Genomic DNA, 26,973 nt, shown 5'->3' with positions numbered 1-26,973 from the left:
CCCTCTCCCTCTCCCTCTCCCCCCCCACTCTCTCTCTCTCTCTCTCTCTCTCACACACACACACACACACACACACTAAACAAACAAAAACAGACAACACACCTATTGGATCCATGATGCCGCCATAGCTGTCTACCACTTCCTCTGACTTGGGTGTCTTTGATGACACCTTGAAGCTCCTGGGCAGCAAGGACATCTACAGTCTTGCATGGCTGTTTGGCTCTGGCCTATCTGATACCTGGAGATAGGATCCGATCCGATAGGGCAACTGTTTTCTTTCACTCCAGAAGCCCCGGGCCGGTGTTCCTCACCCGACGAGAGTTCAGAGCCAGGATATGACTTTTATCTGGACATAATATAAAAAGTTAGGAGAGAAAATGAAGCATTAAGTCAGACACAGAAAATCCCTGTGGTCAAGCAAGATCTAAGGCCTGGTCTGGGGGGTAGGTAGGGAAGTGGGGTGAGAGTAGAGGGATAGGGGTGGGGGTAAAGAGGGAGGGGTGAGAGTAAGGGGGTAGAGGGAGGGAGGGAGGGAATGAGAGGAGGAAGGGAGGAGGTGTGGGATTTTATTTCAGAATCTGACCTGGATTGTAACTTTGAGAACTTGTATGGGAAAAACCCCAAAAGGGGCTTCCAGGATGCAGATGCCTGGCTCTGCTGCTTGAGAAGACTTGGACCAAAGGGTCAGCCATATTGCCCTGGATAAGTAGGTGCCAGGAGAGCCTTGTGGGTAGCCTTTTAGAGCTGGCTCCAGGCCCAGAGTACCATGAAATATAGTTCCAGGAGCACAGAGATCCTGGCATTTTCTGCTTGTCCCAGCGTGAGAGGCCACGTGTCCTCCCCCATCAAGTAGGGTTGGGCCTAGTGCACACACTGAGCCCTAAGGGAAAGAAAGACAGCACTTCCTGTCCCTCCAGCTCTAGAGGGATGCAGGTTCTGTTTTGTCCATTTGTTTAGTCATGTGTCCTATCCTGACCCTCTTTCCCCCTCCCCCACCCATTTTTGAAGATATGGTTCTCTGTGTAGTCCTGGCTGTCTTGGAACTTATGTAGACCAGGCTGGCCTCAAACCTAGAGATCTGCCTGCCTCTGCATCCTGAGTGCTGGGACTAAAAGCCTGGGCCAACACCACCAGGCTTACCTGCCTTCTTTAATTCTCATAAGCGGTTAGGGTTAGGAACAGGACAGAGGTCAGCAGGAGGCTGAGGAGATGGGTTCTACTCTGGACTCCTGCTGAGGAAGCTGCCCCGCCCCCTGCGGTTCTCAGGAGGGGATGGAAGGCTATGAGCAATGCACTCACTTCAGCTCCAGGAGTCCTACCCATGCACCAGGACTTGACACAGTGCTGTCCTGAAGATCTGGACCCTGGTCTAGGACAGCCCCCAACCGCCACACTCAGGAAATGGATAGACACACCCACAAAATCCAGAGAGGCTGCCTCAGGACAGAGCAGGCAGGAGCAGGTACTACTGGCTCTGATGGAACACATTGCCATGTGTTCTCAAGCTCAGATCCTGACCAAGGACACTCTGGACAAAGGATGAATAGAGGCTACAACCATGAGAACTAAGGGTCCTCCTTTTCAGAGCTGTCCTTTAGCATGGTGGCTGCAGATGCTGAGCAAATGACACAGCCAGCGCAAGGGACAGTGACTGGTATAGGCCATCTGTCTTCTGTAAGTCATTCTATAGGGAACCATGTCATTCCCCATCCTTTATGAGGTTTGAACATTTTCAAAAGGCCCACAGGGGGCGTGTGCAATGGGGTGTGTGTATGTGTGTGTGTGTGTTCCAGAGATGGGAGCACAGTAAGAAGTGCTCTTCACTGGGGGCTGGTGAGATGGCTCAGTGGTTAAGAGCACTGACTGCTCTTCCGAAGGTCCCGAGTTCAAATCCCAGCAACCACACGTTGGCTCACAACTATCCATAGTGAGATCTGACTCCCTCTTCTGGTGTGTCTGAAGACAGCAGCAGTGGGCTTACATATTATAATAAATAAATCTTGAAATAAAACAAAAGAAGCATTCTTCACAGCCTGTGAGGCTATAGCAATCTGGTTTTGAGTGACACTGAGCCTTTTCATGACCAATCTAACCCTACTTGGTCCATCTGCAGCGGAATAGGAAGCTTTCAAAATTCTTTCTCCCAAGGGCTCTGAAAAATAAGTGCCCCAGAGTTCCCAACAATCTTCTAAGCCAGGACTGTTTATAAATGAAGTTCTTAAGAAGCCAGGGATTGAGGGGTGCGGGGCAGAGGAGGCAATTTCATGGTGAGGAGATACTGGGAAGCTGAGGGGAAGACACTGAAGACAGAAATGCAGATGGTGAGTGTGGGCTATGACACCTGACTTGGCTTTTGTGTGCTCTTTTGAGTGAAGAAGTGGGTCCGGACAATGCTCAGGGAAAGAATCGGTGTGGGAGGAGGTGCTGAAAAGAGAGAGGGTGATTTCCTTGGAGGAGACTAGTGCTTGGACCCCGGGGCTGGAAACCCCTTATGAGAGACTGTGTGTATTGGGGGGATTGCTATCCTGTGAGTGTACAAGTGGAGTCACGGGGATGAGACTCTTTAGACTGCTGACTTTCAGGGGCTTAAGGGGTGCGTAAGAAGGTTGCCTGAAAATGTGGGTCAGAAAGAATTGCAGGACACGGAACAAGTCCTGCTCAGTCGGCGCGCTGCAGGTTGGTGGGGACAGCATTTTAGACCCAAGTCTCACGGACTTCCTCTCTCCGGCTCTTTTTTTTTTCTTCTCACCTGTAAAATGATGATTGTTGTCCAGAAAAAGAAGACACTCTCAGCTCCGGGTGATTCCAACAGCTAGCTAGTATGGTTTGGATGCAGGTAGGGTCCTTTGGGAGTGGTCCTAAGTACTCCAAGCTCCGGGGTCAGCGTTTCCCCCTAGTGGCGGTTTTGTGAACAGCAGGCGAAGCAACCAGGAAGGCGGGGAGGGCAGCCTCTGTCAGGTCTCCTTCAGCTCAGCATCTATCTATCAGTGGGAGCCAGGGCGCACAGGACCTCCTGGGCAGAAGGAATGGTAGGTGAGCGGGATGCGGGCCCTGACAGGCGCGGCTCTCAGAGTGAGATGGGTGGAAAAACTCTGTGAGGCATTTGGGGGTTGTGGGAGAGACCTCTCAGTCAGTCAGTTTATTTCTGTCATTTTTCTGATGACTGTCGTCTCAGCGCTGCTCTCTTGAACCTGGGCTGTCACCTGCCCATCCCCAGCTCCTCTCCGTGAGAGTTCTGAGTAGTGAGAACCCCAGGTCTAGTAGGTACAAAGAATATAAAATATTTAGACTGGGAATGATTCAGGTGACAGAAAACAGAATCAAATTTGGGTCAGAGTACAGTTTTTTAGCTTTTTCACTCCTTCACTTAACCCCTACAGTGGCTTTCTCTTCTCACCAAGGTCACGCACAGCGTTCTGTATGTCAGGTCTGCCCTGTGTCAATGCTTTTTGTGGATTAAATACCGGGATCTTGCACCTGGAGTTGGGGAGGTCAGGTCTGCCCTGGCAGTTGCTTTAGGAGCCCCGGCTCTTTAAAGACCAAGCAATACTGCAGTTGCACCCACTTTTCTGAGGTCCACATCAAGTGGCTCTCCTGAAGTCCGTCTTGAAAGGGAGACAGCCGAAGGAGATAGCCAAGCGTTCTTGGAAAAGCCTGTCATTTCTTCAAAGATTTCAGTAGATCGTAAAGGGCCAATCTTATCATTTAAAAATGATTTCATGTGTGTGTGTGTGTGTGTGTGTGTGTGTGTGTGTGTACTTGTGCACTTGTGCATATACACTGTTTGCATGTGTGTAGAGGATAGAGGATAACTCTTCATTGTTGTTGTTGATGATTGGTTTTTTGTTGTTTGTTTTTGTTTGTTTTTTATTTGTTTTTCAGACAGTGTCTCTCTCTGTAGTTCTAACTGTCCTGGAACTTGCTCTGTAGCCCAGGCTAGCCTCAAACTCACATGAGACCTGCCTGCCTCAGCTTCCTTCGTGTTGGGATTAAAGCTGCGCACTACCACTGCCCGGCCAACTTTATTATTTTCAAGGTTTGCACTTCGGATACTCTGTAGCTGAAATGCACTTTAGTGGGTGACAGACGCTTTGCTTTCCCAGTGGCGTGTGACTAATCCGTCCTCTACGGTGTGGCACCTTCAGGGTGATAACTTAGGACAGAGCTGGGATTACCTAAATGACTTCTGGGTATCTCCTGCTTCTATCTTACAGACTCCTCCCTGCCTCAATTGTTCCATCTTTCCTGGAGCGCTCTCCCCAAATGCTTCAAGGAGCCCCCTGGTCTGCAATATCAGTGAGTTCAAGTGGCCCTATCAACCTGAGGACCTGAACCTTACCGATGAGGCCCTGCGGCTGAAGTATTTGGGGCCACAGCAGATGAAACAGTTTGTCCCCATCTGTATCACGTACTTGCTGATCTTCGTGGTGGGCACTCTGGGCAACGGGCTGACCTGCACAGTCATCCTGCGCAACAAGACTATGCGCACGCCCACCAACTTCTACCTCTTCAGCCTCGCCGTGTCCGATATGCTGGTGCTCCTGGTGGGCTTGCCCCTGGAGCTATATGAGATGCAGCAAAATTACCCGTTCCAGCTGGGTGCAAGTGCCTGCTACTTCCGAATACTGCTCTTAGAGACCGTCTGCCTAGCTTCAGTGCTCAATGTCACAGCCCTGAGTGTGGAGCGTTATGTGGCCGTGGTGCACCCACTCCAAGCCAAGTCTGTGATGACACGGGCCCATGTGCGCCGTATGGTGGGGGCCATCTGGGCCCTCGCTACTCTCTTCTCTCTGCCCAACACCAGCCTGCATGGCCTCAGTCAACTAACTGTGCCCTGCCGGGGGCCGGTGCCCGACTCAGCTATGTGTTCGCTGGTGCGTTCCATGGACTTCTACAAGTTGGTGGTACTGACTACCGCACTGCTCTTCTTCTGTCTGCCCATGGTCACCATCAGTGTGCTGTATCTGCTCATTGGGCTGCGGCTGCGGAGAGAGAGGATGTTGCTCCAAGTGGAGGTCAAGGGCAGGAAAACCGCAGCAGCCCAGGAGACCTCCCACCGAAGGATTCAGCTGCAAGATAGGGGACGGAGACAGGTGACCAAGATGCTGTGTAAGTGTCATTGTTGAGGAGAAAGCTGAGCCTCCTCCAGTCTGGAGAAGGAATTGAGCTTCCAGGGTATTGTTTGCTTGCTTGCTTGTTGTTGTTTTTGTTTTGATAAAGAGTTTCAGGGCTGGTGAGATGGCTCAGCAGTTAAGAGCACTAACTGCTCTCCCGGAGGTCATGAGTTCAAATCCCAGCAACCACATGGTGACTCACAACCATCTATAATGAGAAACTAACAATAATAATAATAATAATAATAATAATAATAATAATAATAATAATAATAATAAAAAAACAAAACCCCTATGGGCCAGACTAAGCAGGGACCGGAGCAAGTGGGGCTTGGGGTGGAGGGAGCCGGGCCGGAGAAAGACAGAAAAGGGAAAGGGGAAAAAAAGAGAGAAGGAATTTCTTTGTGTAGCTCTGGCTGTTCTAGAACTTGCTGTGTAGACCAGGCTGACCTTGAACTCAGAGATTCACCTTCCTCTGCCTCCAAAGTACTAGGATTAAAGGTGTGCACCACTGCCTGACTCTCCTGCCTGCTTTTCTAGGACCGGAAGATAGTGAGCTGTAGATGCAAACTGTAAACATGACGCAGATCAAATCTTGTCTTCTCTGTTCTTGCAGTTGCACTGGTTGTGGTATTCGGCATCTGCTGGGCTCCATTCCATGCGGACCGTATCATGTGGAGCCTAGTGTATGGACACTCAACGGAAGGCCTGCACCTGGCCTACCAGTGTGTCCACATTGCCTCTGGCATCTTCTTCTATCTCGGCTCAGCAGCCAACCCGGTGCTCTACAGCCTCATGTCTACTCGCTTCCGAGAGACCTTCCTGCAAGCCCTGGGCCTTGGAACCCAGTGCTGTCATCGCCACCAACCCTATCATGGCTCCCATAACCACATCAGGTTGACCACAGGCAGCACCCTGTGTGATGTGGGCCACAGGAACAGCAGGGACGAACCCCTGGCTGTGAATGAGGATCCAGGGTGTCAGCAAGAGACAGACCCCTCCTAAATAAAATCTGGAAGGAGCCTTACCCACAGGGCCAGAGGGCCTCAGAAATTCTGGGGAGCTACAAAAGTGGTTTTTGCCCTGCCCACATAGTTGAGTGTTGAGGGAAACAGTAAGAAAAAGAGAATTGAACCCCAATTGCCCCCATTGAAGGCCTGAAACACTGGCTCAGCAGTTAAGAATGTTTGCTGTTCTTCCAGAGGACCTGAGTTCAGGTCTCGGCACCCTCATGACAACAGGCCATCCGACACTCTCTTGGCTTCTGACGGCATCCACCACATGCACATAGCACACACCCATGTATTAGAAAGACCCACGCTGAACCAAATACATGCTGTATGTCCCTCCAGACCCCGTACCCCTAAATTCTTCTCCACAGAACTGTCACAGTTACCTAGTTACCTGGGGCTCAGCTACTATTCCTCTGGGGATCCCTCCTTCCTCTCAAGTTCATACATGCTTCCATTGGGACCCACCTGTCATCCTGGTAACTTCCATAGACTCTCTCTGCCCCTCCCCAGCCCCTGTTCTGTACTTGAGACCGACTTCACACCCTGACAGTTCCTGGCTCTCATTCTGCACCGAGATCTGGGCCTGATCAAGCTGCCAGGTGGTAGGGGTTCCCAGGGATCCAGGGGACCTGGACCTGACCTCAGCCTTTGTCACACCATGTTGCCTTGTGGCAACAAGCAAATCACCCTGGCTTTCTAAGAGGCTTTGGTTCCTTGCTTGCAAAAATAAAAGGTGTGCTTGCTTGCCCAAGCCACGTTTTGAAGGGAGCTTGCTGTGTTTTCATCTGTGTGTACAACAAAGTCAACCACTGGTTTCAGATTATCTGTACCACTCCCAAAACCTGCTTTCTCTCTGATCTTCTCATGGTCCTGCTCCAAGCTGTCAAGGGCAGGTCCTTTGCTTGTCCTGAAACAGATAGGGTGAATCTATGCGCAGTGCACTCCTGGCCGGCCACCTACTGCCTTTCTCACCTGCAGACAGGCTACCCTGGCTGCCCTGGGGGAACACATGCTAGATCCTGTTAGCCAGAGGAGATCTGGAAGAAGCAGCAGGAGCTGACTTAAGGACCATACACGGCTGTGCAGAGACAGGGTGTTGGTTAGTCTTTGTCAGCTTGACAGAAACTAGAGTCACCTGAGAGAGGGAACATCAGTCGAGGAATTACATCCATCGGACTGATCTGTGGGACATTTTCATGATTAATGACTGATGTCACAGGGCCCAACCCACAGAGGGTAGTGCCACTAAGAAAATAAGCTGAGCAAGCCAGTAAGCCAGATTTCCCCTGGGGCTTCTGCTCCAGTTCCTGTCTCCAGGTTCCTGTCTCCAGGTTCCTGCCTTGGTTTCCCTTGATGATGGACTATAAGCTGAATAAACCCTTTCATCCCCAAGGTGGCTTTGGTCAGTGTTTTATCATAGCAATGAAAATCAAATGAGGACATGAAGCTCTGCTAAGGGGACTAGGTAGTCAAGGGCAGTATTTCCCTGACATTTCATGCCACCCTGAGTTCCAGGGACAACCTGGTGCTGAGGAAAGACCCCATTAATGGATGAACTGTGTCCTGCTGCAAGTTGCTGGGTCTTGTCCTGAGAGACCTGGTGTCCACAGCTAGGGACTGCCCCGTGACCCTGCAGACAGCCTGCTAACTGGTGTCCTGGGCTTCTCAGGGCACCAGGTGTCCAGGGGAGGAGATGGTAGAGGGCTATTTCATGATTCAGTTTTACATGACAGAGACAACTTAAGGGCAGGGAGTTGGGCACGGTGGCACACAGCTGCAATCACCTGGGAAGTGAGGACTGGAAGATCAGGAGTTGAAAGCTAGAACTAGCCTGGGCTACACAATAAAACTCCCACTGAGAAACAAATAAACAAGATTTTTTTTTTTTTGGCTCATGTTTTCAGTCTACAGTCAACTGGCTTTCTCTCTCTCTCTCTCTCTCTCTCTCTCTGTCTCTCTCTCTCTCTCTCTCTCTCTCTCTCTCTGTTTTCAAGACAGGGTTTCTCTGTGTAGCCCTGGCCATCCTGGAACTCTCTCTGTAAACCAGGCTGGCCTCGAACTCATAGAGATCTGCCTGCCTCTGCCTCCGGAGTGCTGGGATTAAAAGGTGTGTGCCACCATGCTTTGCCTCAGGGTAGTCAGGAAACAGTGAAACACTGCAGAAAAAAATATGCTTTTTGTTTCCTCCCAAGGCATACCCTCAGTGACCTACTTCCTGTCATGTAGCCTTATCGTGTCACCTTTACAAGTTTCTGTCACACACACACCCCCAATAATCCTATGAACATATGAATCCATCAATAGCGTGCTTATGATCCAATCACCTTCTCAAATCCCCACTTCCAGACATAGCAGCAGTGGACACTGTTGCTCTGGGAACCAAACAGTCAACACACGAGCCTTAGGAGGGTTAATAGTCCAATCACAACAGCTGCAGATATGTTGTTTACTCAATTATACAAATATTAAATCTACTCTGTAGAAAAATCTGGAAAATACAAGTAAACAAATGTGGAGAAAAGAAAGGGATGGGGACTGGAGTGATGGCTCAGTCCATAAAGCGCTTGCCTTATGAGTGTAAGGACCCAGTTAATCCTCAGAACTTATGGGACAATGCCTGGGGTCACAGTCACCCGTGATAAGTGACATCACTGAGTGACATTTTTAGGAGGTGTGGCCTTGTTGGAAAAAGTGTGTCACTGTGGTTGTGGGCTTTGAGAGACCTTCCTCCTAGCTGCCTGGAAGTTAATCTTCTCCTATTTGCCTTTGGAACAAGATGTAGAACTCTCAGCTCCCCCAGCATCATGCCAGGCTGGATGCTGCCATGCTTCTTCCCACCATGATAATAACAGACTTGAACCTTAGAACCTGTAAGCCAGCCCCAATTAAATGTTGTTATAAGAGTTGCCTTGGTCGTGGTGTCTCTTCACAGCAGTGGAAACCCTAACTAAGACACCCTGTCTATGGTGGTACAGTCCACATTCAGAATCAGTGACAGGAGGCCCTTGAGAAGTCAGCTTTAAATAGCATCTTTCCACAGGCCCCTTTGTTCCCAGAATCCCCCTTGTCCCGCCCACCACTCTCCAAAGGTGCTTAAACTCTAGAACACCTCTGGACAGAGATGCTCTGAAGTGTGCCTCTTAGGTAATTTCAAATCCAGTCAAACTGAGCCATCCCAACACTGAACCACCCATTTAAATGGTAAACTTACTGTGTATATTTTATCACATTTTTTCCCATCACTTTGCTCTACTGAATATACTATGACATATTTCCTTCTTTAAGTGTTTTATCCGGTTGTTCCCACCATCTCTAAACAAGTCTTTTCTGCTTTTTCCACAGAAGACGCTGTATCCAAACTCAAGGTTGCAACCCATTTGACCCACAGGCTCCACTATGACATTCTTGGCCAGCCTGACTAAGCCCCCTGAGTCTCATACAAGTTACAGTGGGAGGAGTTCCTAGATGTTGGCCCAAGAAGGCTCTGCCCCCTCCTGTACTCTGAGCTCAGAAGAGCTGACCAAACCAGGGAAGAAAAGCCACACTCTCTGTTTGATCTACTATTGCACAGACTCTGGCTAAGCAAAGAGGGAAGGCACAGGGCCCACGAGCAGTCAGCAGAGGCTAGGGGGGGGAAGGAGGAGATACTCTGAAAGCAGAGAGAACCTCATGGAGGCTACAGTGGACCACGGAGCTGAGAGAAAAGTTCCCTGTAGGAAGGGAGTTTCCTCAGGGAAACTCCTGGATGTGTGGTGACAGGGTACACACAGCGTGAGGTCCTAAGCACCCTTGGAGAGTGGTGGGCGAGACAAGGGGGATTCTGGGAACAAAGGGGCCTGTGGAAAGTTGCTATTTCAAGTTGAGTTCTCAAGGGCCGCCTGTCACAAGCACTGGGTAGCCAGCCCATGGATAGATGTCAGAACTTTTCTCAGAGACCACCTCTGGACTCCAAGAGACCTCTGTTCAGTGTCACAAGGAACAGTGTTCCTGAGGGGTGGAGTCCGTGTGTGTGTGTGTGTGTGTGTGTGTGTGTGTGTGTGTGTGTGTGTGTGTGTGAAGGGCTGTTCCACCAGAGAAGCACAAGGAACATAGAAAGACGGGCACATAGGAAGACGTGAGGTATAATGTACTCCTTGCTGTGAACTTGCCACATCTATCGAGGGTGTCCTCAGGCTCTCAGTGGCCAGGTTCCATAAGTCATAGGCCACCGGTGGCTCCTGGAATAGCAGCCAAGCTCGGTCCTTGAGAAAATGGGCTAGGATGGAGAGGGCAGCAGCGATTCCTACCTAGGGCACTCACAGGGGACAACCAGAAGCATCGGCCCTGTCGTGCCCCTAGGGGGCGCTGCTGCTCCTGTGCAGTGTAAAGTAGCGCTTTGAGCTCCGTGGGCTAGGAGCCAACTTTTCTGAAAGGATATGGCGTGTATGGGATGTGTGTTGTAACATCTCTTTCTCATAGAATCTGGTCCATCGGCATGGCACCCCTGCACTACCGTGTGTGACGATAGAGGCCGTGTGGATGATCCCGCGGTCTCCAAGCACTTCTGCTGCTTAGAGACCTCTCCTCCACTTGCCTTCTGGCCTGTGGCCACACTATTGTCTTGTAAAGGAAGTTAGGTGAGCCGGGCAGTGGTGGCTCAAGCCTTTAATAACAGCACTTGGGAGGCAGAGGCGGGCAGATTTCTGAGTTCGAGGCTAGCCTGGTCTGCAGGGTGAGTTCCAGGACAGCCAAGGCTACACAGAGAAACCCTGTCTTGAAAGAAAAAAAAAATAATAATAATAAAATAAAATAAATAAAAGTTAGGTGAGTGTTTGGTGAGGGCTGAGGAGGTGGCTTGAGAGTTCTTGCTGTTTAAAGTTCAGATTCACAGAAACCTGTGTAGATGCCAGGTGTGTGTGCAGAGAGTGTAGGGGGTGAGGTGTAGAGGGTGGGATGGGAGTGGGGTGGGGGAGGGGCCTCAGGCTGGAATTCCAACCTCAGAAGGCACAGGTAGGATATCCCCGCACAAGTCAGCTAGTAAGGTTGGTCATATCTTCAAGCTCTGGTTTTCTGCTTGTTTGTTTTTAAAGATTCCTTTATTTTATTATATGAGTACACTGCAGCTCTCTTCACACACAGCAGAAGAGGGTTCTATTACAGATGGTTGTGAGCCACCATGTGGTTGCTGGGAACTGAACTCAGGACCTCTGGAATTGCAGTCAGTGTTCTTAACTACTGAGCCATCGCTCTAGTCCCTCAAGCTCTGGTTTCGATTGAGACTCTGCTTCAATAGAGAAGATACAAGAAGAATCCAGGATAATTCCTGGTATGAACCTTAGGCCTCCACATGCACACATATATAAGATACATACACACCATACACACATGTACATTATACATATGTGCACAGGGGCAGTCTAGGGCTCCTTACCTTGGTACACTTTTCCTCACCCTTAAAACACACACACACACACACTCTTTTGAGACAAGGCCTCATGTTTCCCATTGCTGTCAAAGTCTCAGTGAAGCCAAGGGTGATGATGAATTCCTGATTCTCCAGTCTTCCCCTTTTCAGCAGCACCACAAATGGCTGATTTCATACCCAACAGTTCTGGATTGCTGTCCAAGCTTATCAAGGCAACCCAAGCCACAACTGGTAACTCCTGCTGCCTAAGTCAGCCCATGCATTCCTGTCCCCAGTGACTTTCCTCCTGTAAAGCCACTGTCAGGACCTCCCCCCACCCAACCCCCACCTCCAAGAGCCAGTAGGATGGGTGCAGCAGGGCCAGCTCCTCCAGGACAGATGACCTGAAAAGTGACAGGCCCCCTGTAACTGGACCAACCAGAGTCCATGCAGACCCTGGGCCTGAGCCTTGATCCCCATCCCCCCCCTGAGGTAAGCAATACAAGCGGTGTAATTTTGCGGGAACCAGACAGCAATGTAAAGGACTGAGGGGACAACCCTAGACACACTCCTTGGCTGCTACGTTTCCTTATGGTTAAAACTGTTAGCATCTGGGCCTCGGGTGTTGAGTGGTATCCGGGAAGGGCATGAAGGAGCCGGCTGGCATGTAGCCCTGGGCTGGCCTGCCACATCCTACCGGCTCATGTGGCTCTAGAGTGTGTGTGTTGCAGTCTCAGCAATGGCATTACAGGAGAAAAGTCACTGGGGACAGGAATGTGCAGACCAGCTTCGGCAGCAGGAGTTCCTGGTTGTGGCTTGAGTTGCCAGTGGCCTGTGTGTAGTAATGAATTGTTGCTCCACCATTACTGAGGCTGGAGAGCTGAGGTATTTGAGCTGCGGGGGGGGGGGGGTGCTACATTGCTACTTTTGTGTTGGTATGAAGTCTTTATTCCACTTAAAGAGTTGGTAGTAGTGTTCTGTATTTTAAAACACTGTTCCTAGATACAAGCTTTTTTGAGGGTGAGGAATTTCTATTTCTAGGTTGTTGCAAAACCAGAAGGTGCTATATTTAACCACACTAAAGCACCAAAAAATTGTCATGTTTTTATGCCAGTTTTTAATATTTTCCAGTATAAGTAAAGCATTCCACGTGAACGTGAAAAGCAGGCTGATGTGGTGGCTTTACCCTGGATTTGGAGCTCTCTTATGTTGGTTCTTAGTCTTGTTAATAAAGTACAGTTAAAACCAAGGAGCATTTTACTAGCATTTAAAAGTCAAGCAACAGAGCAGATAAGATGTAAATCTTAACCGTTGCCAGGAAGAGGGAGATGGGTGGGAGGAGAATCGTTTCAGACTAAGAAGCCTGGCAGCCAGTGAAAGCGATCACTGCCACCGGCAGGTCTCACTTGCTGCAACAAAGAGAGAGCCACCTCCTATATGATATCCTCTGATCGCCACATGTGTGCTGCAGCAAGTATATACACACACACACACACACACACACACACACACACACACACACACTGGGAGAGAGAAAGGGAGAGAGAGAGAGGTGATCTAAAGCTATTATTTTTAATTATGTGTGTGTGGGGGTGGGTGTCGATGGAAGCCTGAGGTACTAGGTCCCTCTGGAGCTGGCGTTACGGTGGTTGTGAGCCTCCAGAGGTGAGGAGTGTACACTCTTAACACCTGGGCCATCTTCCCAGCATCCAAATACAATTAACCAAGAAAAGTGGTGCCTTTGAAGTTAGACTAAGCAAGCTGACAGCTTCAGTGATGGAGGTCAGCAAGCACGTGCATGGAAGGAGTGGGAGGGGAGGCGTCAACGGAACAGTGAAAGGTCCAAAGGGATCAAACTGAAGTCATCAGACTTGGTGTCAAATGTCTCTACTCAACGAGCCATCTCCTGGCCTCTTGATGACAAAAGCTTTGATGTTCCTGGGGAACTTTTGGATGTTGTATCTATGGTGAGCACGACATCAGGAGAGGTTTTATTCTTTTAGGTTGAGAAAGTTTTAAAAAGCTTAATGTGGACTGGTTAAAATTAGTAGGTGTTAGCTTGATGGCGATTTGGCCATGGGAGGTATGAAGCAGTTTATTGCCATATTAGAATCAAAGGTGGGGTTTAGTCTGTGTGTGGTACCACTGGCCTGGAATCATTGTGTTGGAAACCTACCTGGGTCACGTTATGGAGGTGGAGACAGGAGAATCAGGCTCTCGGGGTCATCTCTAACTACATAGCCAATAGCCCTGGCTAGCCCCACACCATAACCTGGACACACACAGACACACACACCACCTCCCCGTACCACGGTTCAGAGCTTTGTTCAGGGAGTTAATTGAACGATATGGCAGCCAAATTGTGATACGGTACTGAAGCAGGTTTTGAACCATTGGGCGAAACTGGCTTGTTCATGTCCTCTTCAGGGAACCCCATGTCTGGGTCATGTTTAAGTTAAGGCCAAATAATTGGCCTTTTTGGTTGCTATCACAAGCCGTTTAAATATACTCGATAATTCTTGGCAGGGTATCCATGACAGTTATACATATGATTCAGTTCGCTCATTCCGGGCAGAACTGTCTTTGTCTTGTCTTTGACAAGGACTCTGTCTGGCCCACTTCTCCATGCTTAAATTAGGCTCTGAAAACGAAAGCCATGGCCACAGCTACATTCCCAGAACAAAGGAGCTGAAGACCGGATTCCAGGAAAGGTTCTCTGATTTCAGACCTTATGAAAATGAACTGCTATTGTTCAGTTCGTCCTTCTCAATGAATATGGATCACGCCAGCCAGTGGGGAGCAGTAGTGGCAAACTGGGAGACTTCAGTGCAGCGCTACACAGACAGCTAAATCTGCCAGCCCTGGAGACTTTCAGAACTACAGATATCTCGGGAACCATCTTGCCTAGCTCCTGCCATGTTTGGAAGCACTCACATCTGTGAACTGCTAGTTTCTCTCATGGAATGCAGAAAGACTCAAGGTTGCCCCTGGTTCAAGGATTCGGGGGTGAGTACCCTCTGGAGTGTTGCCACCAGGAATGCAGGCACGAGCAAGGGATGTCAGATTTTAGATGTCCAGTCTGAGGGCTGAGGCCGAATGGTTATTTTGGTTCCCAGGTTGTGAGTTGTATGGCACGGATGTGGGATACAGTCTTTGCCACTATTCATGTGATTTTCACACTTTATATCATACATAATGAGGTCCGGTTATACTTCCAACCGTTTTGTAATTTCTGGCCCTGGGGTATTTGTCTGCATGTATGTCTGGGCACCATGGGTGTGGCTGGCATGCCTGGTATCCTCAGAGGCCTTGGGACTGATGTTACTGATGGTTGGTGAAGACTTGAGCCCAGGTCCTCTGGAAGAGTAGCTAGGACACCTAAGCACTGAGCCATCTCTCCAGCCCCAAAGGCACCTTTGAACCAGGAATAGGAACAAAGGAATCTAGTGGAACTGTGTGTTTAGTCATCTAGTAAGGTCATCTCTAAGGTTGACAGGCCTGCCACCGCTGAGTAATTAATCCTCCTTGGCTAGGGCTGGCACTGCAGTCTTGCTACCCTCTGGGCCTCAGTTTGGATTTACACATGTCTTTTGAAACATTGCTGGCTTGTAGCTGGGTGTAGCTGGCCTACTGACAGACAGGAGTGGGGACAGCTTTGGCATCACAGTCACCTGTAGGGCAGACACAGCACGGTGTCAGTGTGTGTTAGAGTCCAGGAGTATTCTTTTGGGGGTATGGCCCACAGATGTCAGGATGGTCTCAGAAACTCTGTGGCCCAAAAGGGGCTCACCCCTATTGTGGTTTGAATACAAATGTCCCCCCCACACACACCCCCAAAGATCCATACATTTGAATGCTCAGTCACCAGCCAATGGAACTGTCTGAAAAGATTAAGAGGAGTGGCCTTGTAGAAGGAGTTGTGTCACTGGGGATGGGCTTTGAGGTTTCAAAAGCCCAAGCCAGACAGGCCCAGCCAGTCTCAGCCTGCCTCTCTCTCCCTCCCTCTCTGCCTCAGATGGGGATGTAGCTTTCAACTACTTCTCCAGCACTATGTCTGCCATGGCTGCTCCCACACTCCCCACTATGAGATAATGGACAAAGCCTCTAACACTGTAAGCAAGCCTCCAATTAAACGCTTTCCTTTGTAAGAGTTGCTGTGGTGGTCATGGTCATGGCCATGGTGTCTCTTTACAGCAATAGAACAGTGACTAAGACACTATAATCCCAGTCCTCGGGCAGCTTGATGATCACTGTTGGTCTGGGGACAGTCTAGGGCTACAGAATAAGACTGACACAAACAAAACAGTAACAAAAAATCCCCCCAAAGAAAACTAGCTTGAGGGTCTGGTGAGATGGCGTAGCAGTCAAGAGCACTTGCGGAGAATACAAGTTTAGTTCCCAGTGCTCTCATGGGGGAGTCGGGGCTCACAACTGCCCATTGTAACTGTGGGGCTTTTCCAATCTCCCCCAAGTTCCCAAAATAACAACTCCAGGTAGAACTGAATTATTTGTGAATAAGTGCCTAGGTCAAAAGCTTTGGCTCATTCCTGCTGGCTCATAACCCACTTACCCTGTTTATTCTATTCTACATCCTACCACACGGCTAGTTACCTCTCCTCGGTTCATGTGACTATCTCCATCAGAGTTCAGATGAATCTCTCCTGCGCCTGACTCTATCCCAGAATTCCCTCTCCCTGTTTGAATTCCCACCTCCCATTTCCTACCTAAGCAAATAGGCCAACAGCTTTTTTATTGATAAGTGATACAGTACACAAGAGATTCTCTCTACTGCCCATAACCCCACTTCCAGCGGGTCTGAGGATGCCTGGGTACACCTGTATATGTACTCACACACACACATATAAAAAGAAATCTTTTTTTAAAAACTAGTTTAATTATTAAAGTAATAAAAACTTGTTGTAAGGTTCAGCATGAAGGCAAATGCCCACTCTCCTGTAATCTCAGCAGTCAGAAACATGGAGGCTGTGAGCTTCAGGGCAACTTGGGCTATGTAGCAAGATGTTGACTCAAAGAAACAAGCCAGAACAAATATGCAGCTTACTGTAGAATCTTCAGAAATCAAGGAAAGGGAGCCAGTGAGATGGCTCAGCAAGGAAAGGCCCTTGCCACCAAGCCTGGTGACTCAAGTTCAGTCAGGAACCCACATGGTGGAAGGAGAGAATGGGACCGTCACTGTCTTCAGGCACCAGAAGAGGGCATCGGATCCCTCTTCAGGCACCAGAAGAGGGCATCGGATCCCATTCATTACAGACGGTTGTGAGCCACCATGTAGTTGCTGGGAATTGAACTCAGGACCTCTGGAAGAGTAGTCAGTGCTCTTAACCGCTGAGCCATCTCTCCAGCCCAGACTTCACTCTTTGCATTTTACAGACAAGGGACGCTGAGTCTCCGAGAGAGTTAGCAACTTTGCAAGGTGATGTATTATTGTTTACTTCTCTAGAAGCAGTGGGACCTGGGAGAGTGGAGTTGATAAATAAGGCAGACTAAAGTCTCCTGCAGTAGCCAGCTTTATTTAGAGTATCAGACAATTTATACTCTGAGGGTTGAAAAGAGTCACATAAGTAAAATGTCCAATCACGAGAACGAAGCTGCCCATGGTGGGCAAGCCACCCCAAACATGTTTTTTTCATAAAGGCATATAAACAAATGACAATAGCCAGTTGTAGTGAACAGTCTGAGGTAAATTCACCCCTATTTACATCTGGGAGGGGCATGAGAACACATTCCAAGAACAACTCCATGTTCTGAAGAAACTGGGATCACAAGACTTTTGGCTTGTTTTCTTACAAACACTAAGACCTCTCCTAACACAGAAATCTTCATATACAGACTTGGCCTGTGTTCCAACAGTTACTTCTCTGTTGCTGTGAGAAAACACCATGACCAAGGAAACTAATAGGAGAGTTTATTTGGGCCTGTGGTTCCAGGAACGAGTCCTTCACGTCAGAAGGCACGGCAGCAAGTGGCTGCCAAGGCACCAGAAGAAGAAGAAAACAGAAACCTGACATCCTTAACCTAAGCCCAGAGCATAGAGAGCAAACAAGAGGCAAGACTTTTTAACTCTGAAAGCCTACCGTACCCCTGCATACTTCCTCCAGCAAGGCCCCACATCCCAAGCCTCCCCAAACTGTCATCACTTAGAAACCAAGTGTTCCAAGTCGGAGACTATGAGGGACATTTCTCACTGGAACCACCACAGTAAACAGCTGAGAAACTGTCACAGTTAGTTTGTATTAGTGTGATAAAATGCTGGCCAAAAGCAACTTGGAAAGAAAAGGGTCTATGTAGCTCACAGGTTACGGCCCATCATGGTGGAAAGCCAAGGTATGAAACTGAAGCAGAAACCTGGGGGCAGGGGACGCTCCTCATTCCCTAACGTGTATTTGAGGTTTAGTGAGCACATGCCTAACACAACATGCCTGTGGTGGTCAATCCTCTCCCATGTGAATTCCAAGAATCAAGCTCAGATTGTTATACAATGAGCCTTCTCTGAGGCCCTGGAGCTTCTGTATTTCTCTCTTTCTCTGAGAAGTGGAAATAGTTCCAATCATACCCAGGAAATGACCAATCTGAGGAAGCACAGGAGGTACCCGTATGGGCACCCTACCATCAGTTCTTGACCACTTGGCCCTCCATGTCTGCCTTTTTTTCCACAAGAATAGCCTAGAGTCCAGCTGCACACGTGCCAGGTCTCCATCCATCTCTCAAGTCCCAGTCTGTCTCTCCATCAGACACCAGGGCCATCTGCACCCAGGTCTCAGTCAGTCCCCTCTCTGCTAAGTTAGATCTTGGCTTCCTCGTAGATGAGGATCTTCTTCCTTTCCAAGTGGAGTCCTTCTTTCTTGTGTGGACTGTTCCTCCTCAGTATGTAGGCTTTTGTCTTCTGCTTGTGGGAGTTCCTTTCTGCTTCTGGCTTCTCCACAGTGGAGGTACTGGAGACAGTGTGGTCAGGGAAGATGGAACCCACGACACAAAGGAGAGATGTCTCGGTAGTGACAAGGACAGCAGATCTTGAGGCAGGATGAGATCTGCCACCTGGAGCCATAAAACAAAGATACTTGGCTCCTCTTCAGCAGCGCATGACATCTCAGGGCAGCACCAGAGCCACTGTTCCAGACCCAGATGTGCCTCGGCGCTGACACCTGCTGGACCCCTGCAGCTACTGCACCGGCCAGCAGTAAGAGGGACCATAAATTGCCAAATGACCCAATCTTCTCTCCTTCCTCCTCCTTTTTTCATGAAAAATGTTAAATTTTGACAAGGAATACATCTAGTAACATAGTCTCATTTGCCTCACAGAGCAGTAGATGCTACAAAGCAAAAGAACATTTCAAAGGAGAAATTGAGGCAATAGCCACCTTTAGTGATCAATGTCAGAATTGGAATATCAAAACTATAATCACGTCTCTTGTGAGATGATGCCGGGGCCTAGCAAACACAGGAGTGGATGTTCACAGTCAGCTATTGGATGTATCACAGGGCTCCCAATGGAGAATCTAGAGAAAGTACCCAAGGAGCTAAAGGGATCTGCAACCCTATTGTTGGAACAACATGATGTACTAACCAGAACCCCGGAGCTCTTGTCTCTAGATGCATATGTATCGAAAGATGGTCTAGTCGGCCATCAATGGAAAGAGAGGCCCATTGGACTTGCAAACTTTATATGCCCCAATATAGGGGAATGCCAGGGCCAAAAGAATGGGAATGGGTGGGTAGGGAAGTGGGGGGCGCTATGGGGGACTTTTGGGATAACATTGGAAATGTAATTGAGGAAAATATGTAATAAAAATATTAAAAATTAAAAAAAAACTATAATCACATGACCCAGATGTGGTGATACAGACCTTTAATCCCAGAACTTGGGAGGCCCCAGGTAGGTGGAGCTTTGAGGCCAGCCTAGTCTACATAATGAGTTCCTGGTCAGCTGGGGCTACATAGTGAAACTCTGTAAAAGTTAAAAAAAAAAAAAAGGGACCTGTGAGATGGCTTAGTGGGTAAAGGTGTTTGCTGCCAAGCTTGGGGACCTGAGTTCAAGTCCTAGAACCATGCAAAAGTGGAAGGAGAGAACTGACTACAAAAAGGTGTCCTATGACGTCCTCATTGTTATTAATGCACATATCTTCACACACACACACACACACACATCATGCATAAATACCAAGCATATACACAATAATAAATAAAAATTTAATGTCAAGTAGTGATGGTACATGCCTTTAATTCTAGCATTCAGAGGCAGAAGCAGGCAGATCTCTGAGTTCAAGACCAGCCTGTTCCACAGAGTGAATTCCAGGTCAGCCAGGGCTATGTAGAGAAACCCTGTCTAGAAAAACAAAAACAGGGCTGGTGAGATGGCTCAGTGGGTAAGAGCACCCGACTGCTCTTCTGAAGGTCCAGAGTTCTAATCCCAGCAACCACATGGTGGCTCACAACCATCCCTAACAAGATCTGGCGCCCTCTTCTGGACTGTCTGAAAACAGCTACAGTGTACTTACATATGATAAATAAATCTTTAAAAAAAAAAAAGAAAAACAAAAACAAAATTAAATATTTTAATTTTTAGGAAAAAGAAAGAAAGAAAGAAAGAAAGAAAGAAAGAAAGAAAGAAAGAAAGAAAGAAAGAAAGAAAGAAAAAAGCCAGGCGTGATGGCACCCAGCACTCAGGAGGCAGAGGCAGGTGGATTTCTGAGTTCGAGGCCAGCCTAGTCTACAAAATGAGTTCCAGGACAGCCAGGGCTATATACAGAGAAACCCTGTCTTTTTTTTTTTTTTTTAAAGATTTATTTATTTATTACATGTAAGTACACTGTAGCTGTCTTCAGACACTCCAGAAGAGGGCGCCAGATCTCGTTACGGATGGTTGTGAGCCACCATGTGGTTGCTGGGATTAGAACTCTGGACCTTCGGAAGAGCAGTCGGGTGCTCTTACCCACTGAGCCATCTCACCAGCCCCGAGAAACCCTGTCTTGAAAAATAAAAAAAATAAAATAAAATAAAAAAAAGGAAAAAAAATTTAATTTTTCAGATGTGGGTGGGGTGGCTCAGTCTTATAAGCATGAGGGCAGGAGTTCAATCCCCAAAATACACTCTGGCAGTTTGAATATGCTTGGTCTATTAGGAGTGACACTGTCAGGAAGGTTTGGCTTTACCAGAGGAAGTGCGTCACTGTGGGGGTGGGCTTTGGAGGTCTCCTCCTTTGCTTAAGCTCCACCCAGAGCGGAGGAGTCAGTGTCCTGGCTGCCTTTGGATGGAGATGTACAACTCTCAGGTTCTTCTCCAGCACTGTGTCTGCCCACCATTACCATGATGATAATGGACTGAACCTCTGAAAGTGTAAGCCAGCCCTACTTAAATGTTGTCCTTTACAAGAGTTGCCTTGGTCATGGTGTCTCTTCATAGCAATGAAACCCTAACTAAGACAACCACATAAAAATGCTGAGTGTGGTGGTACAGGCTCCCAAGTACAAAAAGTGGGGAAGCCAAGACAGGAGTCTGGTGCTCACTGGCTTCCCAGCCTTGCCTGATTGGTGAGCTCAGGCCAGTGAGAGATCCTGTGCTAAAGGAGGTGAATGGTATTGCTGAGGATGCGATCTCTGGTTATCTTTTGCCTCTAAATGCACAGGTGCACAACCCTCCCCCGGCAACACACACACACAGGCATACACACACGCAGAGGCATACACATGTTCACTCACACACATGCACACACATGCAAATAAATCATAATTAAATACAATGTTTTATGGCACCATAAGGATTGAAATACAGCGATACAGCGCTGACAATGGATCAGAAACAGCACATCTAAAAAAGGCCTGCCTAATTTTTTGTTTTAATTTTAGATTGTCAAACTATGGTAGACTTAGTTGACTTGGAATTTCCTAAATTGACTGAATTGTCCTTGAACTCACAGTGACTCACCTGTCTAAATCTTTAGGTCTAGCCTGGCGCACTTTCAAATACCTTTAAATCCAGCTACTCATGTGGCAAGAAGATTTGTATTTGTGGCTAACTGGGAAACAAGTCATCTTGTTTCCACACTTCAAAACAACTTAATATATTATTTTAGGCATATATATATGTATGTATATATATATATATATATATTGTTTTGTTTTATCACTTTTATTTTTTTACAGTCCAGTCATTAGCCTCCTCTGTGTCAGGCATGGTGGCGCACACCTTTATTCCCAGCACTCGGGAGGTAGAGGCAAGAGGATTTCTGAGTTTGAGGCCAGCCTGGTCTACAAAGTGAGTTCCAGGGCATACTCCCCCCCCCAAAATAAATAAATAAAAGAAAGAAAAAATTAGTAATTATCACATCCATTTAATAGAAATCACTGAGGTTCAAGACTATGTGTGTAAATGGGACAGAACTTCACAATGACCTACTCATTATATGCCATAATGGTTCTTACAAAGATGTCCCCACGGAAGCATTTCGTCTTTTTTTTTTCTTTCTTTCTTTTTTTCTTTTTCTTTAAGATTTATTGGTTGTGCCAGGCATGGTGGCGCACACCTTTATTCCCAGCACTCGGGAAGTAGAGGCAGGAGGATTTCTGAGTTCGAGGCCAGCCTGGTCTACAAAGTGAGTTCCAGGGCTATACAGAGAAACCCTGTCTCGAAAAACCAAAAAAAAAAAAAAAAATTTATTGGTTGTGAGCCATTATGTGGTTGCTGGAAATTGAACTTAGGACCTCTGCTCGCCCCAGCCCCAAGATTTATTTATTATATGTAAGTACACTGTGGCTGTCTTCGGACATACCAGAAGAGGGCGTCAGATCTCATTACGGATGGTTGTGAGCCACCATGTGGTTGCTGGGGATTGACCTCAGGACCATTAGAAGAGCAGGCAGAGCTCCTAACTGCAGAGCCATCTCTCCAGGCCACCCCTCGCCCCCTTTTTAAAGATTTATTTATATGTATATGAGTACACTGTTGTTGTCTTCAGACATACCAGTAGAGGGCATCAGATCCCATTACTGATGGTTGTGAGCCACCACATGGTTGCTGGGCCTCTGGAAGAGCAGTCAGTGCTCTTAACTGCTGAGCCATCTCTCCAGCCCATGTTTTTCAGATCAGTCAATTCTTGAAGCCAACTGCCTTTCTCTGATGCTTACTTGGCAAGCTATTTGTTTTTGAGACCGGGTCCATGTTCCATGTACACCAGGTTGGCCTCAAACTCCCACAGATCTCAGAGTGCTAGAATTAAAGGCATCTAACACCTGCACTGGCCTTCTTTGGAGTTTAAGACAGCATCTCTCTTTCCCTGCCTCTCTGTGCCTACCTATCTACCTGGACTTCCTTCCCTTTCAAAGACAGTTTATTCTCCCAAGATGCCAACACACCGGGCTATCTTCATGCCCATGTTTCACTCATTAATTGGGCAACTGAACCAGCTGACAGTAAGTTTTGCCTTCCACAATTTACATGTGGCTATCTATGTACACTGCTACAAGAAAACCATCCATTTCTTTGTTCCCTTGTTCAGGGAGTGGCCCTTAACTCAAGATTTCTTCCCCACTAGGGAGTCTGTGGCAGGAAGTCAAGGCTACACTGGGTCGGTTGTAGACCAGCCTAGAGTTTAGAATAAAACATTGAAAGAAGAAAAACCTTTTCTCACATCTGCCTGCCTCAATTCCTCTCTGGCCATCTATTGGCTCCTTTGCTATGGGCCTAACAGTCATTTTCTCCCAGGGCATATGTGTCCTCAAAATAAAAAATTGTCATCTTCTGTAATACCCACTACACACAAATGATGGTACTATTATCCTTACTATTTAGACAAAGAAACTAGAAGGAGGGGCAGGGTGTTTCTCTTTTTCCTTCTCCTTCAATACAAGGTCTTGTGGTTCAGACCAGGTTGGCTCTGTACTAGAAATTCTTCAGCATCACTGGGATTATGTCACATATGTCACTGTGCTTGGTTGTTTTGAATCTCTCACTCACTCACTCATTCATTCATATAGGGTCTTGTAGCCTCCCCTCCCCCAGCCTTAGGGTCCCACTGTTTACACCTGGATGGAGCTTGCCTGCTCAATCGTTCTGCCACGCCCACTGCTGGAACCTGCCGCTTTGTTGTTCGGAGCCATCCACGTGGTCACCCTGCTACTGGTCCCCGGGACTATTTGGCGGGAATCGGCCCCCCTTCCTCTCCTTCATAACTGCGTGCTGATTTAGTAAAATTGAGCTTTGATCAGAGTTGACCTTGACTTGGCTCCGTTCTCTCTTCTGTCCGTCTAGTACCTCTCTTTCAGCCCTAACTGTCTTCTCAGTGGGTCTTGTTTTGTAACCCAGCCTGGTCTGGAACTCAGTCACTCAGGTTGTTAATTCAGGCTTCAAATTAATGATAATCCTCCTGCATTATCCTTTCAAATGCTGTGATTATAGGTACGAGCTACCATGCCTAACTTTTTTTTTTGTACCTTATGTGGTATATTTATAACTGATTTTTTCAATTAGTACTTGCTGGAATCCAGGTGCAGAGAAACACACCTGTAATGCCAATGGTCAGAAGGCAGAGGCAGAAACACAATTTCCAGGTGCCTTAAGTATAGAACCAGGGATGGCACAACCCACACTGATCACTAATTGAGAAAATCCTTTACAGATGGATCTCAGGGAGGCATTTCCTCAGTGGAGGATCCTTTCTCTCCGATGGATCTAGCTTTTGTCAAGTTGACACAGAAAACCATCAGTAGACCAGGCCAACCTGGGCTACCTAACAAGACCATGTCAGAAAGAAAAAAAAATAGCTGAGTTGTGTTGTCAGATGCTACAACTAAGAGAGAAGCACATTTAAATAAACGGTAGGACCTTTAACGTGGGGAACTGACTTAGAGATTGTTATTCTTTGCCTCTTGGTCTCTAAGCCCTCTCTCCTTAAGATAGGAAGATGACTCTGCAGATAAAGTGCTTGCATTGAAAGTATGAGGACTCAAGTTCAGATCCCTGATATCCCTGTAAAGAGCATGGGGTTGGCAGCACAATAACTGTAACCCCAGTACTTGGGGTGGGGGGCAGAGACAGGAAGATCTCTGGCATATGCTACCCAGCCTATCTAACCATAAAAGGTGAGATTCAGTAAGAGATCCTGCTCAAAACATAACATAGAGAAGGGCTGGGGAAGTTGGTTAGTGCCTGCCTGGCATGCACAAAGTCAAGATTAATCTCCGGATCAACATAAACCATAAGTAGTAGCACACGCTTGAAATACAAGCACTTGGGAGAGGCAAAAGAATCAGAAGTTCAAGGACACTCTGGGATACATGAGATTGTCTGTTAAAAAAAAAAAAGGTAGTGATAGAAAAAGACACCCCAGATTAACCTGTTGCCTCTACTTTTGAACTCAGGCATACCTTCCCCCACATACATACACATCCAATCTCCTATTAGCTCTGTAACTGGCCAAGTTAACTCAACGCCAGTGGTTCTCAGCCTTCATAAGACTGTGACCCTTTAATACAGTTTCTCATGTTGTGGTATAACCCCCAACCATAAAATTAGTTTGTTACTTCATAACTAATTTTGCTGCTATGAATTGCGATGTTTGCAGGATATCTGATCCCTATAAAAGGGTCATTGACCTCAAAGGGGTTGAGACCCACATGTTGAGAACTGCTGCACTATGCCCTCATGTCTGTGAGCAGCGGTGCTTTTAGCCTATTTTGAATACATTTATGAATTTAAAATTTCTAAAGAGCTGAAATAGAACCTGGTACTTGGCTCTATTTGTATAATAACTGGACAGTTATTGATCTTGGTTTTGCGCATACCAGGCAGGCACTAACATCCTCACACCACCTCTATCTTATTTTTTGAGCAGGGTCATCTTTCATGGCTAGACAGTCTGGTTAGCAGATGCCAGGGATTCTCTTGTCGTTGCTCCCTGTAACCCCCAGTGCTGGAGTTGTTAGTTATATGCTGCCACCCCATGCTTTCTACAGGGATATTGGGGATCCAATATGACATGGTTATATTCAATTATAATTTGTATAAGCATCACACATGGATTAGGTGTTGATTCCACAGAAACACCAAATCGTGCTAGCTGTCCCTGCTGCTGGTGCACTCAAACTTCTGTTCACTCCAGTTAGCAAGTAATTTCCAACACTATCATATGCCAGGCAATGCTTTAGGTACCAAGAATAAAACAGACAACAGTCTGTGCTGTCTGGGAAAGGGGCAAATGAACAATAAATGGCCAAGAAAAGTACTAGGCAACTGATAATATCTGAGAGTGTAACTAACCTTGGGTGTAAGCAGAGGTCTCTTAGTGGCACGGTACACAAGAGGGCTGAGGATTGCCCATACAGATAGATTGGATTGACAAAGGAAGCCATGTCACCCAAGTCATTTCACACTCACAGCTCATCTTCTTGTCTCCTCCCGAATGCCTTTAGCTTGCTCTGCTTGGAAATATCTAGAGTCTTCCTCACACCGCCCTTCCTACCTCTCTACCCAAGAGTCTCCCTTGGTTCCATAATATACAGTACAAGGTGTGACCGGTCTCGCTATAAAGACAATGCCCCCACACCACAACACGGGCTCGCCATCTCCGGCCCTGACGAGAGCGCACTGGTGTGTAGCTGTGGCTGTTTTCCACCGCGTTGAGAAGGCCTTAGTAAGTAAGCATCACACAGTGACTATTTCTACTTATCTCCAAAGGCCCGGGTTCAGATAAAAAAACTTGGGGACTCAACACATACCACTTGCATTAAAATCTCCCGAGATGGCTCAGTGGTTAAGAGCGCCGACTGCTCTTCCGAAGGTCCTGAGTTCAAATCCCAGCAACCACATGGTGGCTCACAACCATCCGTAACGAAATCTAATGCCCTCTTCTGGAGTATCTGAGGAAAGCTACAGTGTACTTACATATAATAAATTAAATAAATTAAAAAAAAAATCTCCCGAGGTTGAAGTCAGGTATGATGGCATGACTTTAATCACAGCACTAGAGAGGCAGGGGGATCTCCGAGTTCAAGGCCAGCCTGGACTACAGCGTGAGTCCCAGGGTAGCCAGGAATACACAGAGAAAACCTGTCTCATAAAATAACATCTCCTAGGTCGGGCCAGGCGTGCCAACACAGGTCGAGGCTAACCTGGTCTACACAGTGTGCTCTAGGACAGTAAAGAATGAGGTCCTATCTCAAGTCCGGACGAAAACTCCACAGGTCATTTCTACTGGATGTTGTTAGCTGATGAAGGGCGTCTGTGTGCTACGCTTGGGACCAGTTGGTTGCAATTCATTTAAAGCAACGCCAGACAACTCTCTCGTTCCCCCCGCCATGGAGGGAACCTGTGAGTGTGGTCACAGGCGGGCCGAGTACTTTTCCCCACCACACCAGGAAGTCACCTCTCTGAACCTGGAGTTATACCTACCGCGAGAGATCACCGACATTACATGGACCGCTTGTGCACACACACACACACACACGCACAA

The 26,973-nt window shown here is 47.6% G+C and overlaps 1 protein-coding gene across 1 annotated transcript; it reads left to right on the top strand.

Moving 5' to 3' along the window:
• Positions 1 to 3,042: 3,042 nt before the first annotated feature.
• Nmur1 (neuromedin U receptor 1) lies at positions 3,043 to 6,119 on the top strand. The gene is made up of 3 exons (XM_085833647.1): positions 3,043 to 3,072; positions 4,215 to 5,109; positions 5,731 to 6,119. Exons 1-3 carry the CDS (start codon positions 3,043 to 3,045, stop codon positions 6,117 to 6,119), a joined length of 1,314 nt encoding a protein of 437 aa, XP_085689773.1.
• Positions 6,120 to 26,973: the final 20,854 nt, after the last annotated feature.

This window comes from Mus caroli, unplaced genomic scaffold, assembly GCF_978045245.1.
Source record: "Mus caroli unplaced genomic scaffold, Mus_caroli_1 scaffold_1, whole genome shotgun sequence".
Lineage (NCBI taxonomy): Eukaryota > Metazoa > Chordata > Mammalia > Rodentia > Muridae > Mus > Mus caroli.
Note: the sequence above shows the minus strand (reverse complement) of the source record. Positions and strands in the feature narration are given on the sequence as shown.